We start from the raw sequence: 19,665 nt of genomic DNA, 5'->3' as shown, positions 1-19,665 counted from the left end.
CCCTAAAATTTTATAGCTCGAGTAGAATAATGGGTATAGTTTCGAGCCATGACAAGGCTCAGATGGGGCCTTAGAAACTCGTGTATCACACACGAGCTATCCTAAGACTCTCAGATATATAGGCATGAAGGTTGAAGGTGTTAGGCTATTTTTAGCCTATGTTATGGATCCGATTTATGTGCATTCTTAGCTGTGTTGGGACGGAATTACGCTTGTTTTCTATGTTTTCAGGTTCTTTGGAGTAAAAGAGGTCTCGGGTGCAGAAATTCACTGAAAGACGTGCTGAGCCGAAGAAAAAATGAAGTTTTGAGTTTTTGCATATCTGGCCGCGGCGATGAAGAGTCTCGCCGCGGCGAGATACGAGAAACAGAAAGTGCCTAAATTTGGCACATTCTCGCCGCGGCGAGAGGAAGCATGGCCGCGGCGAGATCCCGTACGGACCGGGGGTAATTTCGTCCATCGAACCCTAAATTTCAAGTATAAATAGAAAACTGCGATTGGAAGTCAGGGAGAGCGATTTGGAACCCTAAAACACAGCTGAGAGCGGCAGGAAGAGCGTAGAGATTCAAGTGAAGATCCAGAATTCACCCTTAAACAGTTCTTTTCTTTATTCCTCTTTAATTTATTTATGTTGAATATTGCTATAGGAATGGTTATGGATTTGTTTCTGAACTAAATTTCCCATTTAGGGAGGATGATGATTGTTGTTTAATGTTTTCCTAGTTAATGTTTAATTACCATTCCTCAATTCTTGTGTGTGTGAAATTATCTTAATTTGTGTTTAATTTCATGTTTAAGATTGATCACCTTGTGCATGCTCTATGATCTCAATTCAAAATCTGAAAAGTGAGAATTGAGAATGCTAAAATTAAGATAATCGATGTTCTATGTGAAACGAAAGTATTTACATGACTTATGTGACGAGTAGATTATTGCTTAATGCTGATTTCATGTTAGTTTAATTAAGGAATTAATTAGATAACATGTGATTTAGAATCTAGAAGATCTGAAAGGAGCTAGGTTATTTTATAATCTGTCATTCACCCCAAGAATAGGATAGTAATTAATCATTAACAATTTGGGTAAACAACAACAGGATTCTCCTCCCTATTGTCTCATCTTGCTCAACTCTAAACTGTGTTATTAAGTTTTACGAATTTCTTTCAAATTTTATCCGTTTTTAAACCATAATTACTTTTGATTTACCGAATAGAATCATAAGTATAATTTAGTGGTACTTAATCCAATTCCCTGTGGGATCGACCTCACCTGTGTGAGATTTTACTACTTGATTGCGTATACTTGCGTAGCGTTTAAAAATATAGCAACAAGTTTTTGGCGCCGTTGCCGGGGAATTGTTTAAAGATTAATATTACATAAAATTATACTAACTTCTACTTTGGTATATTTTCTCTTGCTGATTTTTCTAACCTTTTTCTTGCAATATTTTCTTTATTTATTTCAGGAATCCTAAGTGCATGCGCCGTCAAGGACAATCAGTCATATTACCGCTTGATCCCGAAATTGAGAAAACCCGCAGGAAGAATCGAAAGAACAAGAGGCAAGAAAGAGTTTCGGCAAAGAATCGCCGAAACATCAGAAATCATGGCTGCCAATGTGAACAATAATGTTGGGAACAATGGGCGTAATAATGGTAATAATGGAGGCGCTGTGGAAGATCAAGCTAATGGCCGAAGCTTGAGAGATTACATTCTCCCTACTCTGACGGGAGTGCAGTCATGTATTAGGCCACGGCGAGTGGATGCAAACAACTTCGAGATCAAACCTGCCATCCTTCAAATGGTGCAGTCTTCAGTTCAGTTTGGTGGTCTCCCTTCTGAAGATCCTAATTTGCATCTCTCTAACTTCATGGAACTTTGTGAAACTTTTAAAGTTAATGGAGTTAGCGACGATGCCATTAGATTGAGGTTGTTTCCATTCTCTCTCAGAGAACGAGCCAAGAGTTGGTTGAATTCTTTGCCACCGAATTCTATTGCTACATGGAATGATCTGGCAACAAAATTCTTGTCAAAGTTCTTTCCTCCAGCGAAGTCTGCAAAGCTGAGAGGAGAAATTAATAATTTCTGCCAACAAGATAATGAATCTCTCCATGAGGCCTGGGAGAGGTTTAAAGATCTGATCAGGAAGTGTCCCCATCATGGTATAGAGAAGTGGATGCTGGTTCACAACTTCTACAACGGGTTGGTTGGTAATACTAGAACTCTAATAGATGCAGCAGCTGGCGGAGCTTTTATGAGAAAGAGTGCTAATGAGGCATATGATCTATTGGAGGAGATGGCTCTAAACAACCAAAGAAGGCCAACCGAAAGGAGTCAATCCAAGAAAGTAGGCGGTGTGTTAGAAGTCGATGCCATCACAAAGTTAACAGCTCGGGTTGAGGCATTGACTAAAATCATTGCAGGGCAAGCTAAGCAAGCCCAAATTGTTTGTGAGTTATGTGGAGGACGTCATCACTTTTCGGAGTGCCAAGCAGATGTGGATGATTTGCCAATGGATGAAGCTAAGGCCATTGGGAATTTTTCACGAACAACAACAACAACAATTATGGGTTCAACGAATAACAACCGAAGAAATAGTGGGTTCTATCAACAAAGAAATCGAACCAACGGTTTAATCGGCAACAATCCTGCGGTGGAAGTTCTAGTTTGCGGACGTATTTCTTGCTCCAATTCATGACTGAAACTAGATCTTCAATTAAAGACCTGCAGACTCAGATGGGCCAGCTAGCAACTCAGGTAGCAACCCGCCCTCAAGGAAATTTGCCTAGCACCACTGAAGTTAATCCTAAAGAAAACTGCAAGGCAATTACCCTGAGGAGCGGTAAGAAGTATAATGAGCCTGAGTTACCACAACCAGTTGAGGTAGATGTAGAAATAAATGCTCAACCAGTGCCAACACCAACACCGACAGCAGAGAAGGCTACTGATAGCCCAACACCACCACAACAGTCTCCACCGATTAGTATTGATCATCATGTAAAGATACCATATCCTCAGAGGCTGAGAAAGTCAAGCTTAGACAAGCAGTTCACCAAGTTTCTAGAAGTCTTCAAAAGACTTCACATTAACATTCCTTTTGCTGAAGCTCTAGAGCAGATGCCAAGTTATGTGAAGTTTATGAAGGAAATTTTGTCAAAGAAGAGGAAGATGGAAGACTATGAGACAGTGGCTCTAACTGAAGAGTGTAGCGCTATTCTACAGAAGAAACTCCCTCCAAAACTCAGAGATCCAGGGAGTTTCACTATTCCTTGTACTATTGGTAAAATTGAAGGGATAAATGCACTATGTGATTTGGGAGCCAGTATTAACTTAATGCCCTTGTCAGTGTTCAAAAGATTGCAGCTAGGTGAAGCAAAGCCAACTACTGTAACTCTTCAATTGGCGTATCGATCGCTAGCTCACCCTAGAGGAGTCATTGAGGATGTGTTAGTAAAGGTGGACAAGTTCATCTTCCCAGCTGATTTCATTGTTCTGGATATGGAAGAAGACAGTAATGTTCCTATCATTCTGGGGAGACCTTTCTTGGCAACAGGGAAAGCACTAATTGATGTTCAGAAAGGAGAGTTAAAGCTAAGGGTACAAGGAGATGAAGTTGTATTTAATGTACTCAAAGCAATGACCTATCCTACAGCTAGTGACAACTGTTTTGCAATTGATGTGGTGGATCAGTTGGTGGAGACAAAGACACATGCTGAAGATCCTCTTAATCTGACTTTGGTACAAGAAGAGGTGGTAGAACAAGATGGTAAGGAAGCTTTTGAATATGCTATGTGGCTCGATTCTTATGGACCGTTGAATAGAAAATATTATGAAGAGTTAGGAGTCATACCAACAAAGCCTACCCCATCTACTGAAAAGCCTCCTCAACTAGAGTTGAAAGTCCTACCCGCAGCATCTCGGTATGAATATTTGGGAGAGAATAAGACACTTCCCGTTATTGTGGCTTCTTCCCTATCTTCTCGTAGAGACGAGATAAGCTATTACGGGTTTTAAGGAAGCATTCAAAAGCCATTGGATGGACTTTAGCAGATATTAAAGGGATCAGCCCTTCAACTGTAATGCATAGAATCTTAATGGAGGAAGGAGTGAAACCAACCATTGATGCACAACGTAGATTGAATCCACCAATGAAGGAGGTTGTCAGAAAAGAAGTTTTGAAGTGGTTAGATGCCGGGGTAGCGTATCCTATTTCAGACAGTAAATGGGTGAGTCCAGTTCAAGTTGTTCCAAAGAAAGGAGGGATGACGGTGGTGAAGAATGAGAAGAATGAACTCATCCCAACTAGAACTGTCACGGGATGGAGAATTTGCATTGACTACCGAAAACTCAACAAGGCCACAAGAAAAGATCACTTTCCACTCCCATTCATTGATCAGATGTTAGACAAGTTGGCAGGACAAGAGTACTATTGTTTCCTTGATGGATACTCAGGGTATCACCAAATAGCTATAGCACCGGAGGATCAAGAGAAAACAACATTCACATGTCCATATGGTACTTTTGCTTTTCGACTAATGCCATTTGGGCTATGTAATGCTCCAGCAACATTTCAGAGGTGTATGATGGCTATATTTTCAGATTTAATAGAAAAGTGCATCGAGGTGTTCATGGATGATTTTTCAGTGTTTGGCTCATCGTTTGACCAATGTCTGAGTAACTTGGAGTTGGTTTTAGCAAGATGTGAAGACTCTAATTTGGTGCTGAACTGGGAAAAGTGCCATTTCATGGTTACAGAAGGAATAGTGCTGGGACATAAAATCTCAAAAGAAGGTATTGAGGTTGACAGAGCCAAAGTATCTACAATTGAGAACTTGCCTCCTCCAATTTCAGTGAAGGGAGTTCGAAGCTTTTTGGGTCATGCCGGGTTTTATAGAAGATTTATCAAAGATTTCTCCAAAGTGGCCAAACCGCTATCCAATCTTCTTGCTAGTGGAGTACCTTTTGAATTTGGGAAAGATTGTCTTGAAGCATTCCAAATTCTCAAGGAGAAGTTAATCTCAGCACCGATTGTGACTACACCAAACTGGGAATTACCTTTTGAAATCATGTGCGATGCCAGTGATTATGCTATTGGAGCAGTCCTGGGACAACGGGTTGACAAGGTATTCAGAACCATTTATTATGCAAGCAAAACCTTGAATGATGCCCAACTAAACTACGCTACTACAGAAAAAGAGATGCTGGCCATAGTATTTGCTTGTGACAAATTTCGACCCTACTTAATTGGTAATAAAGTGATAGTGTATACAGACCATTCAGCAATCAAGTACTTGATGACTAAGAAGGATGCCAAACCACGACTGATTCGATGGGTTCTTCTTTTGCAAGAATTTGATCTAGATATAAAAGACAAGAAGGGTACTGAGAACTTGGTGGCAGATCACTTGTCAAGACTAGAGCTGGAAGAAAGTCAGAATACAAAAGAGGTACAAATAAATGAACAATTTCCCGATGAACAACTCTTTAGTGTGAGGGAAAGTCTGATGGTACCATGGTATGCTGATTATGTTAACTTCTTGGCTGCCAATATCACTCCTCCTGAGCTATCTCGTCAACAACTAAAGAAGTTCTTTTCTGAGGTGAAACATTATTATTGGGAAGAGCCAATCCTCTACAAGCACTGTGCAGATCAGATAATAAGAAGGTGTGTGCCTGAGGAGGAGATGTATTCTATTCTTAATCACTGTCATGCTTTACCATGTGGGGGACACTTCAGTGGAACTAGAACAGCTGCCAAGGTGTTGCAAAGTGGATTCTTTTGGCCAACACTTTTCAAGGACGCTAGTACTTTTGTGAAGGCATGTGATCGTTGTCAGCGTACAGGAAACATCTCAAGGAGAAACGAAATGCCTTTGACAGGAATCTTGGAAGTTGAATTGTTTGATGTATGGGGGATAGATTTTATGGGTCCTTTTCCTTCATCGTTTAGCAATCTATACATCCTATTAGCTGTGGATTACGTATCAAAATGGGTGGAAGCTGCAGCCACACCAGCTAATGATGGTAAAACAGTCCTTCGGTTCCTTCAAAAGAACATATTCACTCGGTTTGGAACTCCCCGAGCAATCATAAGCGATGAAGGGAGTCACTTTTGCAACAAACAGTTCGAAGCACTCCTTTCGAGATATGGTGTTCGTCATAGAACAGCTCTACCTTATCATCCGCAAAGTAATGGCCAAGCTGAGATTTCTAACCGGGAAATAAAGATGATTCTGGAGAAAACGGTGCAGAGATCAAGGAAAGATTGGTCAAGAAAGTTGGATGACGCATTGTGGGCTTATAGAACAGCGTTCAAGACACCAATCGGGATGTCACCATATCGGTTGGTGTTTGGAAAGGCTTGTCATTTACCGGTAGAGCTAGAACACAAGGCGTATTGGGCGATGAAAACTCTGAACATGGACTTAAAGGCTCGGCGTAAAAGACTACTACAGTTGGATGAGTTGGAAGAATTTCGAAATGAAGCATATGAGAACGCCAAGATTTACAAGGAAAGAACTAAGAGATGGCATGACAGAAATCTAGTCAGAAAAGAGTTTCAACCTGGTCAACAAGTTCTACTCTTTAACTCAAGGCTAAAGTTGTTTCCTGGTAAATTAAAATCAAGGTGGTCAGGGCCATTTACGGTGATCAAAGTGTTTCCCTACGGAGCAGTGGAACTAAAAGGTGAAAGTCCTAATACTTTCAAAGTGAATGGACAACGATTAAAGCTCTACTTGGGGGGTCAATTTGATCAAACCAAGTCCGCCATGATTCTGGCGCCACTTTAAAGATCTCGATCAACGTCTAGCTGAGCGACGATAAAGTTAGCGCTAATTGGGAGGCAACCCAAGTGTTCTTTTGATTTAGTTGAATTTTTTTTTTTAAGTTTACTGTTATTTTTCTTGATGTTCATTCTGTTTCGTTACTGAAAAAAAAAAATAAAAAAAAAAATAAAATAAAATAAAATTTTTTTTGATTTGGGGTCAGTGGCCGCGGCCATGAGATGTCTGGCCGCGGCCAGAATAGACTTACAGAAACAAGCCTATTTTCGAGAATTCTCGCCGCGGCGAGGGTATATGTCGCCGCGGCGAGATTGCCAGTTTTCCCTTTTTAAATCCCAAAAACCCTAACATTTCAAAATCACACCTCATTCAAACACTTTCTTCTCCCAGCCGAAAACCACCTCTTTTCACCCTAATTTCTTCATCTAATCCCATTCAAACCAATTTTCCTCAAAATTACCCATAAACTTTCATCCCAAATCATTATAATCCCTTATTTCTCTCATCTAACACTCTTTTCCTCTAAAAATCCATTCCAAAATCCCTAAACCTCACCCAAATTTCAGAAAAATCACTATTCATCTTCTTCTTCCCTAAAGCTTCAAGGTTCTCATCAATGGAGGTTGACTAAAGAGTGATTTTCATTGAGGTATTGATTCTAAGACTTCCATTCCAATTTTTATTGAAAAATTTGTGAATTTGTTGGATAGTTTTGAATTATTTGGTGGATATTTGGGATTTTTGCTATATACATTGTTGAAATTGATTGTGTGAATAGAATTGGGTTAAATTGAAAGGGATTTTAATCCCGGGAAGTCAATTTTTAAGGGGAAGTGCTGTCAAAATTTTGAAAAATCTTGAAAGTTAGAAAAAATTTGGGAGTTATGGGTCCAAAGAGGTCAAGGGTCAATGAAGAGGGAGCTTCATCATCCAACCCATCTAGGGGACGCCCTAACCTTGATAGAGTTAGGTTTGCCAACGTGGAGGCTCAAGAGAGGTTTTTAAAATTGAAAGATAGGGCGTTCATTGAAGATAGAGGGATAGACATAGTCAACCTAAGCCAAACTGCCAATATTCCCCCTGCTTTTGCATCTATTAGGGATCAAATCCTACAGAGGCAGTGGACTAAGTTCGTCGATGTCACTGAGCGTGGTAATCAAACTCTAGCTTTGGAGTTTTTAGCCAACTGGCCTGAAAGAGAAGAGGGAAAAGTTAGAGTTAGGGGGGTTAGAGTGCCTGCTACCGTAGACGCTATTCATGCCCTTTATGATCTCCGAACTTTCACCTATGAAGAACAACAATTGAAACAACAATTCTATGAGAGAAGTACGAATTATGTGGATATGGCTGAGACTCTAGGGTATCCTGGCCTTAGGTTCCATGAGCTTAGTGGAGTACCATACCAATTGTACCGATGTGAACTCAATCCAGTGGCCAAGGCTTGGCTATACTTTGTTAGTGCAAGGATGCTCCCCAACAAGCATTTTTCTGATGCTCAAATGGACAGACTTAAATGGGTCTACGGTATTATGAAAGGGTATAATCTGAATGTGGGGGATATTGTTCGAACGACCTTTGACATTATGGTTGAGGGATCTTCCGGTGGAGGACTGGGGTTGGCTGGAATAATCACTGACCTCTGTGAGAAACATGGAGTACCACAGTACTCATATGATACAAAGGTACCGCCCCAGCGCCCTATTACTTTGGCGACTGTTCTGCGCTTCAAACCTCCTCATCCTCATGGTCAACCGCCAGTTCAAGGAGGTCCTCCGGCAAGAGAAGAAGAAGAACGTGAGGACATCGAACCACCACGTCTTGTCGGGCCTCTTGACCCTGCTATGCAATACACTCACAATCAGCTGAATTATCTGATTCAGCAGAACATGCATATGCAAAACTACATGGCCCAGAGGAGTATCTTCGATGAGCAGCAGGTGGCTCAATTGAACACCCTTGTCACGAGGATGAACATCGGTGTGGATGATCCAAACTATTTTCCCATGCCACCCCGTTTCAACCCGTATGACCAGCCACCGCCGCCAAACCCCTTTTAAGGGGCTCAGGTAAGTTTCTCTCCTCCTGGTTTATTTTCACACATTGGGGACAATGTGCATTTTAGTTTGGGGGGGGGAACTTAATCTATTTTTTCGCGTTTATTTGTTTTAGTTTTTTTTTAAGTTTTGCGTGATAGCTAAATTGAAAAATGGATTGAATTGTTGTTATTCACTTGTGCAATGGATTGAAACATAACTGTGTGCTTGACTTGCAACTGTTTGAATTAAATTGGATGTGTGCTAGGAAGTGATTCATGTAGGTTTAAAACATTTGCTATTCTCACATATCACTTGTGTTCTATTTGGATTGTGGAATGACTGATTGAACATGGAATAGAATTTGTTTGACATACTCTCTTGAAGCGAAATCCTTGATGATTTTTGTTTGGAAAGTGATTTAGGCAAATTTTCTTTGGATCGATTGAGCCTTTCAAGCCTACCTAAAAAAATTTTCCTTAGTATACCCAAAGTTGAGCCTTAGCCTGTTTTAAAATTTTTCACCACTTCACGGAGCTGAATTCGTTATTCTAAACTCTTTTCACCCTGAACATATTTTGTTATGCCATGAGCCTTGAAGCAAGTTTGGGGGGGAAATAAGTGCTGTAAGTGAAAAAAAAAATATAAAGTGTAGGAATGAGAGATTGAAAAAAAAATAATAATAAGAATATTGTGTGTTGTGCCTATGAAAAAAAAAGAAAAAAATGTGTCTTCTTGAAAAAAAAAGTTAAGAAAATTATGAGGTGCACACACAAGAAAAAAATTGCAATCTCTTATTTCTGTTTTTGGGATATATGGAAAGAAAGCAAAATAAATGTCTAGGCTTGCTTGGTTAATAGTGCTTATGGTATAGTATAGCCTAAATGACTTCTCATCTACCCATGTACCTAAGCCATGTGATTTTAACCGAAAAAGACCTATTGATTCCAGGTAGAAATTTGTCAACATTAGTGGAGAGAGGTATGTCATTCAAACTTATTGATCATGTGTTAGTGGGATGTTGGAAAGTTAGAACAGTTGTGATATTGATGGGAATTGCGATGCTTTATGTTTGTATGAATTACTTACTTGTAAACTGCACATTCAACTTAGTTCTTAGAGTTGGCAAGTTGAAATTCTGGTTATTGAAGGATTGAAGTTGTGCAGGTGGTGGTAACAATTTAATTGTTGGAAAGTTCAGCTATCATTTTTAGTTTTTAGTTTAGTCTTAGTTTACTCGGGGACGAGTAAAGAGTCAGTTTGGGGGAGTTTGTTAGGCTATTTTTAGCCTATGTTATGGATCCGATTTATGTGCATTCTTAGCTGTGTTGGGACGGAATTACGCTTGTTTTCTATGTTTTCAGGTTCTTTGGAGTAAAAGAGGTCTCGGGTGCAGAAATTCACTGAAAGACGTGCTGAGCCGAAGAAAAAATGAAGTTTTGAGTTTTTGCATATCTGGCCGCGGCGATGAAGAGTCTCGCCGCGGCGAGATACGAGAAACAGAAAGTGCCTAAATTTGGCACATTCTCGCCGCGGCGAGAGGAAGCATGGCCGCGGCGAGATCCCGTACGGACCGGGGGTAATTTCGTCCATCGAACCCTAAATTTCAAGTATAAATAGAAAACTGCGATTGGAAGTCAGGGAGAGCGATTTGGAACCCTAAAACACAGCTGAGAGCGGCAGGAAGAGCGTAGAGATTCAAGTGAAGATCCAGAATTCACCCTTAAACAATTCTTTTCTTTATTCCTCTTTAATTTATTTATGTTGAATATTGCTATAGGAATGGTTATGGATTTGTTTCTGAACTAAATTTCCCATTTAGGGAGGATGATGATTGTTGTTTAATGTTTTCCTAGTTAATGTTTAATTACCATTCCTCAATTCTTGTGTGTGTGAAATTATCTTAATTTGTGTTTAATTTCATGTTTAAGATTGATCACCTTGTGCATGCTCTATGATCTCAATTCAAAATCTGAAAAGTGAGAATTGAGAATGCTAAAATTAAGATAATCGATGTTCTATGTGAAACGAAAGTATTTACATGACTTATGTGACGAGTAGATTATTGCTTAATGCTGATTTCATGTTAGTTTAATTAAGGAATTAATTAGATAACATGTGATTTAGAATCTAGAAGATCTGAAAGGAGCTAGGTTATTTTATAATCTGTCATTCACCCCAAGAATAGGATAGTAATTAATCATTAACAATTTGGGTAAACAACAACAGGATTCTCCTCCCTATTGTCTCATCTTGCTCAACTCTAAACTGTGTTATTAAGTTTTCTGAATTTCTTTCAAATTTTACTGTTTTTAAACCATAATTACTTTTGATTTACCGAATAGAATCATAAGTATAATTTAGTGGTACTTAATCCAATTCCCTGTGGGATCGACCTCACCTGTGTGAGATTTTACTACTTGATTGCGTATACTTGCGTAGCGTTTAAAAATATAGCAACAGAAGGAGATCTTGAGCTATGAGAGAGCTCATTTAGCGTTAATTAGAAGGTGCAAAGTTACTCAAGTCATGAGAAAGATTCGAGTGAGATATCAAGAAATTATCATGTGCGACCCGAGCATTCTTATGGCTCGGGTAAGGCTAAGGTTTTTAAGCCTCGTGTGAAGCATGTTGAAATACTCAAGTGCATCAGCACCCTTAATTATGATGATCAATGAGCGATTAAGGCTCGGCTAGGTCTTGGGACACTGTAAGGCAGAGCCTGTCCAAGCATTTTAGGTGTTTTGGGCCAAAAAAAAAAAATTAAAATTGGGTCTACATATATGCACATTTTATAGAGTAGTTTAACTAATAGTTTATTCTATACATTCCAAAAAAAAAAAGTTTATTCTTTATATTATAAAAACATTACACTTGCAACATCTAAGATCAATTAAAAAATATGAAATATATTTTAAGGTTAAATTTAACAATTATTTAATAGTTTGTTCAAAAAATAATTATTATTTATTACTTAAAAATAAACTAAAAATTAGGCTTTGTACAATAGTCCAAGCTTTCCAATTCTGATAGCTTGGGCTGATCCTGTTATAATTCAAGGCTCCAAGCTGCCCAATGCTTAAAATCTATTTATTTTGTGTTCAATTTCTATTTTAGGATGTTACTATATTAATCGAGGATATCAACAATAAATATATTTTGAATCCCACATATTTTTCATGGAAAATTTTTTACATCTAACACACATATTACTTCTAATGTTCCCAATGTTTTTGGTGTTTGTATACATTTTTGGTATTTGTATTTCTCATATGAACTATATGAATTGTGCATTATTGTGGCTTCTGAATTTTTTAGACCGTTAAAAATAGTCCTTAAACTATTCACGGTGTTATAAATTAATCATTCTGTTAAGTTTTGTCATACGTGGCAAACAAAATAATAACATGGTTGCTTAATTAGTTGTCACGTCAGGGCCACATGTATAATTTAAAATTTAAAAAATAAAAAATATGTATTTTTAAAAGATTATCAAAGTAATAATCAATTATTTTTTTTTAAAAAAAAACTAATAATCAATTAATGATTAAAAAATTACGTAAAACTAAATTTAAAAAAAATATATTTTTTTCAAATTAATTATATACATGGTGTAACGTCCCCGCTTCAAGCCTTCATTGGGTCCTTCCACCCACGGAATAATGGCTCTTATACACGAGTACGCCACTCTAGCTGCTTCCTGGATTGATGAGTGACCCTACAGACCAACACGAGCGTTTCCAGCGTGTTTTGTCCTCACTCACACGCATCCTGGGAAAACTTCCCAAGAGGTCACCCATCCTTGAAATTGCTCCAAGCCAAGCACGCTTAACTGTGGAGTTCTTTCGTGATGGGCTACCGAAAAACAAGATGCACCTTGTTGACATAGGTAGTACCAATTAATCCATTTAAGCCCTCTTCAACTGTGTAGTCCCATACCTACACAGTCTTAGAATCATCCCACTTGACCTTCCCCAGGCGATGTGGGATTGCACAGCTTACCCGGTATTTTCCCTTACGGATCACGGGACTACTGACTGTCACAATACCGTGATCCGTAAGGGGGGGTGATTGTGACAATCAGTAGTCCTGTGATCCGTAAGGGGAAATACCGGGTAAGCTGTGCAATCCCACATCGCCTGGGGAAGGTCAAGTGGGATGTTACAAATGGTATCAGAGCCTTGACCCAGTCGGAAGTGTGGTCGATGAGGACGTCGGACCCCGTAAGGGGGGTGATTGTGACAGTCAGTAGTCCCGTGATCCGTAAGGGGAAATACCGGGTAAGCTGTGCAATCCCACATCGCCTGGGGAAGGTCAAGTGGGATGATTCTAAGACTGTGTAGGTATGGGACTACACAGTTGAAGAGGGCTTAAATGGATTAATTGGTACTACTTATGTCAACAAGGTGCATCTTGTTTTTCGGTAGCCCATCATGAAAGAACTCCACAGTTAAGCGTGCTTGACCTGGAGCAATTTTAGAATGGGTGACCTCCTGGGAAGTTTTCCCAGGATGCGTGCGAGTGAGGACAAAGTACGCTGGAAACACTTGTGTTGGTCTGTAGGGTCAGTCATCGATCCAGGCAGCAGACAGAGTGGCGTACTCGTGCATAAGAGTCATTCATTCCGTGGGTGTAAGGACCCAATGGAGGCTTGAAGCGGGGACGTTACACATGGCGTTGATGTGGCACTAATATGATAATTATCTAAATAGTCATGTCATTTTTATGTTTGCCACGTGTGATCAAACTTAACAGAATGACTAATTTACAATACTATGAATAGTTCGGTGACTATTTGTAACTAGTTAAAAGGTTAAAGAGACAGAATAGTACATAAATCATAGTTGAAGGGAAAAAAAATTCTAAATAGTCTAATATTTAATCCATTGACCCAAAAATAATCTAAATTAGTAACTTGATTGAGCTAATTTAACATTGGGCTTTGTTAAAGTTTAATACAACAAAGTTTGAAAAGCCCATGTTGTCTTGGATGTGTGTTTTTTATTAGGCTCTTTACTAAACTACACTTATACCACTTTTTATTATTATTATTATTATTTCCAAAATATAAATGAATTATGGTACTTCTAAAATATTGAGTACAGGATAAATTTCACATAGTGTTTAAGTAGTGTAAACACTTAAAATGGTATTTTACTAAACTTGCTTAAATTTATGAAATATTTTAAGAACTTTTTAAGTGTTGGTATGTTTTAGAAACAAGTCCGATTTATGAAACTCATAATTATTTGAGTAACTCGTTAGAACCATTTACTCCAGCAACACATTGTAACTAACTATTAGACATTTGGTTACCATTGGTGACGAGTTACCAAGTGTAATTATAACTAAACAAAATAAATGGTAAACGCTAGAGATGTCATTAGTGAAAATTATGAGATTTCTTATTTGTGAATTATGAATTCTACTCTTACGCATATAAAAAGTAACTCACTCGTTGAGCTTTAGTGTTTGTTGTCTAATATTGTTTGTAAAGTCTTGTCAAATTGTTCATCTTATGGATTGTGTGTGTTTTCTTATGGTTAGATTCTCTTATTTGTGTTATTTTTTGACCATGTGTCTTTGTTATGATCTGGAAAAGTATTTTTGTACTTGGTTTTTGTTTGTGTTAATAAGCTAGTACTATATTTTAGGGTAATTTTAATGTATTTTTAATTTAGTTTTACTCTTGTTTTGAGTAATTTTACGTTTTTTATCTTTTATTTTTACAGATTTAAAATAGAAGAAATATCGAAAGAATAAAATGAAAAAAAAAAAGATAAAAAGATCTCATGGAAGATAATTGTGGACAAGATGGGGGTCATGCCTAGGCCCGTGTCACGTGAAGCCCTGGAGACTGAGGATTTTGCCACACGGGCCGCGACATAGGAAGTGCATGTCGCGGCCCGCCCATCTAATTCAAGGCAAATTAGGAGTTTTCAGCGTGGGGTTATTTTTTCTATCTTTTTTATTCCCTTATTGGCTATATAAGAAGTGGACCTCAGTAATTCTCAGCAGGCAATTCAGGAGGCAATCAAGGAGTACGAATTTTGAAGAGCAAAATTTATATTGAAGGCTTTCTCAATAGGGTTTTCAGTATTTTTTTCTTCTCTATTTTCTTCTTCTATTCTAAATTTATATGTATGAAATGGCTATTATTTGACAGTTCATGAGTAGCTAAACAGTTCATTAAGATTTAGATTGATATTATTTGACATTAATTTTTAGTTTTAATATGATTTAATTTTCCCTCAATTTCTATGTATTCTATTTCATTTGTTGGTTGCATTGATCATAATTTGCCAAGGGGGAGATTGTAAGAATCATGGTTTTGTGTTTGTCAAATTATGAGTTTTCTACTATCTAGACATTCAGTAGTTCCATCTGAGTTTGTTTTTTACTGGTTTATATGTAACTTTGACAGATCAGCATTTTCATGTTAAAATATCTTAGACAGTTGTCAATGAGATCAGTATTTTCATGTTAAAATATCTTAGACAGTTGTCAATGAGTTGTTAGTGAGTTCTCAAAGTCAGTTTTGTGTGAGTTGGTGTTATACATAGTTGATTCTTGAATATTCTAACCAACTCAACTCCCACTCACTTTGATTCTTTGATAGAGATTTTTCTCTGCTAGGGCAGAAATATTTTTCTTCTTCTTCTTTGTTTTTTGCAGGTTTCTCCATTGTTAAAGAGTAATAATAATGGAGGTTGTTTTATCTAAAGGGAGTTCAGAGTCATAGCTAAAGGGATTTCAGCTAAATCGAAGCAATGAGAGCTTTTCTTCGAATCTAAGGGGACTTAGATTTGAATATTGGTTGGTTAATCGAGATCTTAGGGTAAATTAAATAGTGTAAGAATTTTTTGTTGTATTGTTTTACATACATTTGATTTACAAACTAGAGTTCGTATCTTGATATTGATTCTTATTGGAAATTATTTACTCTGGTTAGGGGAACCTAAGCACTAACTGCCTAGAATGTATTCTTAGGGCAGGTGAAGCTTGTAAATTACTTTATGTTTTTAGCTTTTAATAATCCTTTTTAATTTATAGTAAAACTACCAATTTTATATTGTGTGATTGAATACCATTGTTTTAATTGGTAGCTTCCATTAGATTGGTTTTACACTATGAGACCCATTTAATTTTTGGAGAAGAATTTATTTGACTTTGAAGTCAACACAATCAAATAAATTCACTCACAATAAATTCATAATTGAAGAGTAACAACTACAACTACTACTCATTTACTATTCTGACCCACATTCCTCTACTAGGAACACCATCAACCACAACAAACAACATATAATACCCAGGCGGAGCAACCGCCGCACTCGACGGCGCGTGACCGTCACTCACATACTCATACCATTTACCCTTATTCGACTTCCCTTTATTTTCCAACTCTCTCATATCCAAAACCAAAACTCTTTGGTTCATTGCAAAAGAATGTGTAGTAAACGATGGAGCCACCAAATTGACCGAAATACCCTTCTCTCCGTTGACTTCGTAGTTTGACCGAAAATGTACGGAAATCGTCTGGTTATAACTCATCTCCTTCTTCACTGGTTTCATAGAAGTTATCAATGGCCGATTAGGACTACTCAAATATGGTGGGTAAAACGCTTCAAGACTTAGCTCAGTCGGAAAAAGTGTGGAGAAGTTGTAACTCCGGTTCGGGTTGCTGCCGCCGACTAAAACCCGGCCGTCGGAGAGTAAATGAGCTGTGGAGTGGTAGAGCCGTGGGATTGTTGTTGGAGCAAGAGTTTCGAAGCGGGTTTCGGGTTCATTCCCGGGTCGATATAAAACCGGGTTTAAAACCGGGTCACGAGCAGAATCCCACCCGGCGGTTCCTTTTCCGGCGCCATTGATAATAAGAACATCACCAGTCGGAAGCAAAATCATATCACCCATAACTCTCCCAATCGGCATTTCCTCCATTTCCCACTTAGGATTCACCTCCGTGATAGTCAACCGGCCACAACTCTTCGTCGCCGGAATAAACTCACCGGCAACAGCTTTAAGATTAGAGTCCGGCGAAGTACCCCCACAAATCAAAATCACAGCTTTAGGAATACCCACATTTCCATTCAAATCAAGAGGAAGCATAGCCGAAGAACCAGTACTGGGATAATTCCTCGAAACTCCGCCGGGCATGGCGGAAAATCGCCGGAGAATCTTGTTAGAACCAAAATCAAGCAAAATTCCACGGTCATTGGCGAAGATAAAGAGGGAACCATCAGGAGAGAGATGAAGAAATGGGTAAAGATTATTAGGAACATTATCCAAATACCTCGTCTCTTTCAAAAACGACAAGTCGTACAGTTTAAGATCAGAATCAGTTTTCTTAGGAATAAATTCATAAGAAAATTGATACCTTCCACCAACGACAATAATTTTACCGTCGTTTAAGACTTGGTTAGAAGCGTACCAACGTGGCGTAACTAACCCATTAGGATCTTCAACCCAATCGGTATTTTGAGTAAAGTAACGAACGACGCGTTCGCCTCTTTGGTAACCGCCAGATTGGATTAAAACGCCGTCGTTTGATAAAGCGCCGGATGAGCACCACGTGTCGGTGAGTATAGTAAGAGGTCGTACGGTGCGTTTTGATGGGTCAAATTCTACTGAGTGAACGTAACAAGAGGAAGAAGAATCTTGTTGTGGTTGTAATGAATTAATATTTGGGCAGTTTTTTTTGGTGAGATTTGATGGACCAAAATTGGTTCGATCAAAGACTATGATTTTGTTGTTGGGCATTAGAGCCATGTGCATTGCTGAAATTCCTATGCTTTTTTTCAACAACTTCCATTTTCCAGCTTGGTTAGCTACAACAATGGAATAATGGAATGTTGATAATAATAATAATATGAGTAGTGTTGAGGTTTTGGTTTGGAGAGTCATAGCTTATTACTCTCTCTTTTGTAGATTGTGGAAGAACATATATATAAGTAGTATATATATATATACATAGTATATGTATATACTACTCTCATTACTGCGGTTACATATTGTTAGGTTAAATTTTCGAGGTAAGCGTATATATATATATATATATTTGTTTACATGGTTGAATATTCATGATTAGAGTAAGAGAATTATTAAAAAATATTATTCTTATATTTATTTTAGTATTATATTGTTATTGGTTTAATTAAGTATGTATAAATTAAAAAATTAATTTTTAAAAAATATCGTGAATTAATTGTACACTTACTATAGAAGGTGTTGGGCATAGTGTATAATAACAATATATGTATCAAAACGTAGAAGTATGTATTAAATGCATGTCACAAATATTGTATATATATGTATCAAATCATGCTCGAGTTTTGATATGTGTCAAAACGTGTTTTTGAATATTTCAAGTCATTACATGTTAATTAAAATTGTAAGATGCATGAAATTTTATTTTAAAATTTATTAACAATGAAAAAAATAAATTATGGATCTTATATATTCTAGCTATTATATAATTTCCACAAATCAATAATGTGAAATTCTCTGATATTATAGATTTAGATTGTTAGAATTAAGAATTTTTATCAAGTTTCGTTCACTTTATTAACTTGGCAATTGTTAATGTAAAAAATTATACAATTTAATACGTCAAAATTTCAAAGAAAAAAAAATCTAATTATAAATAATTTATACATTAATTATTTTCAATTATATATACATTTTGACAGAGTAATATAATTTGTGTTATTAAAAGAGATAGAGCACAAGATAAAACAGAAAATGTATATGTCTATATATCAACTTTTCTTGAACAAATTTAATTATTATTATCATCTTGTATATACCAATTAATTCAAATATGATCAGCATCACTATGATTATTTATTTATATATCTACATTAAAAAAGATCACATCTGCAGATAGTAAAAATAAAAACTCTTTATTAATTTTAATAACATGCAATGCAGCAATGGTACGTACGTACGTATTAATAATTTTCCATAACAGAGATGACTCTTGTCAATTATCTACTTTAAAGTTTCGGCCATAGCATTGATTATTAATTATTTATGGCCTTAAATTGTTGGTTGAATTATATAGCTAGCTGTAATTATTTATTTATTTATTTAAATTTATTAAAGTACTACTGCTCAGAAAATGTCCAAAACAGGTAAATTTATATTTATATTTCTTCATCAGATCGAATAGTAAATATTTTTGAAATGTGTGCTTCAAATTTCTGATCATCCTCTACTGTCGGTCCAAGTTGTTATAATTGCCATGCATGACATAATAATATACATATATAAATAATTCCTAGTTTGAGTTAAAAAATAAAAAAAAATAAAAAAAAGTAAAAACTGTGTCAGATGAGAGTAATTAATTGCATGGATATTATCTACGTACTACTACTCTACAACTATACACATTAATATTATGAGTAATTTTTCACAACTACCATCATGTGTATTGAACCATACATATCAGTTTCTATTCAAATAATAATTCTTACTTTGCTCTTACCAACAAAAAAATAATAATAATTTCTTACTTTTTTCTCTGGTACTACACAAAAAGTACAAACAAACTTTTCAGTCACATGTAACCAAATGTGAATTTAATCACAATAAAATTGAATTTAGATATAAATTGTTATTAATTTAATTTTAATTACAATAAGTATTAAAATTTAAAATTCATTTAATCAAGAATTTTTTAGTCACAGTATTTTAATTTTTAGTCACAAATTTAATTGTGACTAAAAGTAAAATTTTGTATAATATAGAAAAATAATAATAATAATTTGGTAATTTTTATTCAGAAAAAAAAATAGTACTTTCTTTACAATCTAATTCATTATAAGTTCTTTTTAAAAAAGTTTTCAC

General features: G+C 36.7%; 1 protein-coding gene and 1 non-coding gene across 2 annotated transcripts; both read right to left on the bottom strand.

The window, feature by feature from the left end:
- Positions 1-2,058: 2,058 nt before the first annotated feature.
- On the bottom strand, positions 2,059-2,165 carry LOC115718239 (small nucleolar RNA R71). The gene has a single exon (XR_004011823.2). It is a non-coding gene; the product is annotated as a small nucleolar RNA R71 (small nucleolar RNA).
- Positions 2,166-15,962: 13,797 nt separating this feature from the next.
- Positions 15,963-17,832, bottom strand: LOC115715587 (aldehyde oxidase GLOX1). The gene has a single exon (XM_030644226.2). The coding sequence runs from the start codon at positions 17,719-17,721 to the stop codon at positions 16,057-16,059; it is 1,665 nt and encodes a 554-aa protein (XP_030500086.2). The 5' UTR covers positions 17,722-17,832; the 3' UTR covers positions 15,963-16,056.
- Positions 17,833-19,665: the final 1,833 nt, after the last annotated feature.

Source organism: Cannabis sativa, chromosome 5 (genome assembly GCF_029168945.1).
Source record: "Cannabis sativa cultivar Pink pepper isolate KNU-18-1 chromosome 5, ASM2916894v1, whole genome shotgun sequence".
Lineage (NCBI taxonomy): Eukaryota > Viridiplantae > Streptophyta > Magnoliopsida > Rosales > Cannabaceae > Cannabis > Cannabis sativa.
Note: the sequence above shows the minus strand (reverse complement) of the source record. Positions and strands in the feature narration are given on the sequence as shown.

Coding starts and splice junctions, on each gene's coding strand:
- LOC115715587 (XM_030644226.2), bottom strand. CDS start 17,721: ATGACTCTCCAAACCAAAACCTCAACACTACTCATATTATTATTATTA.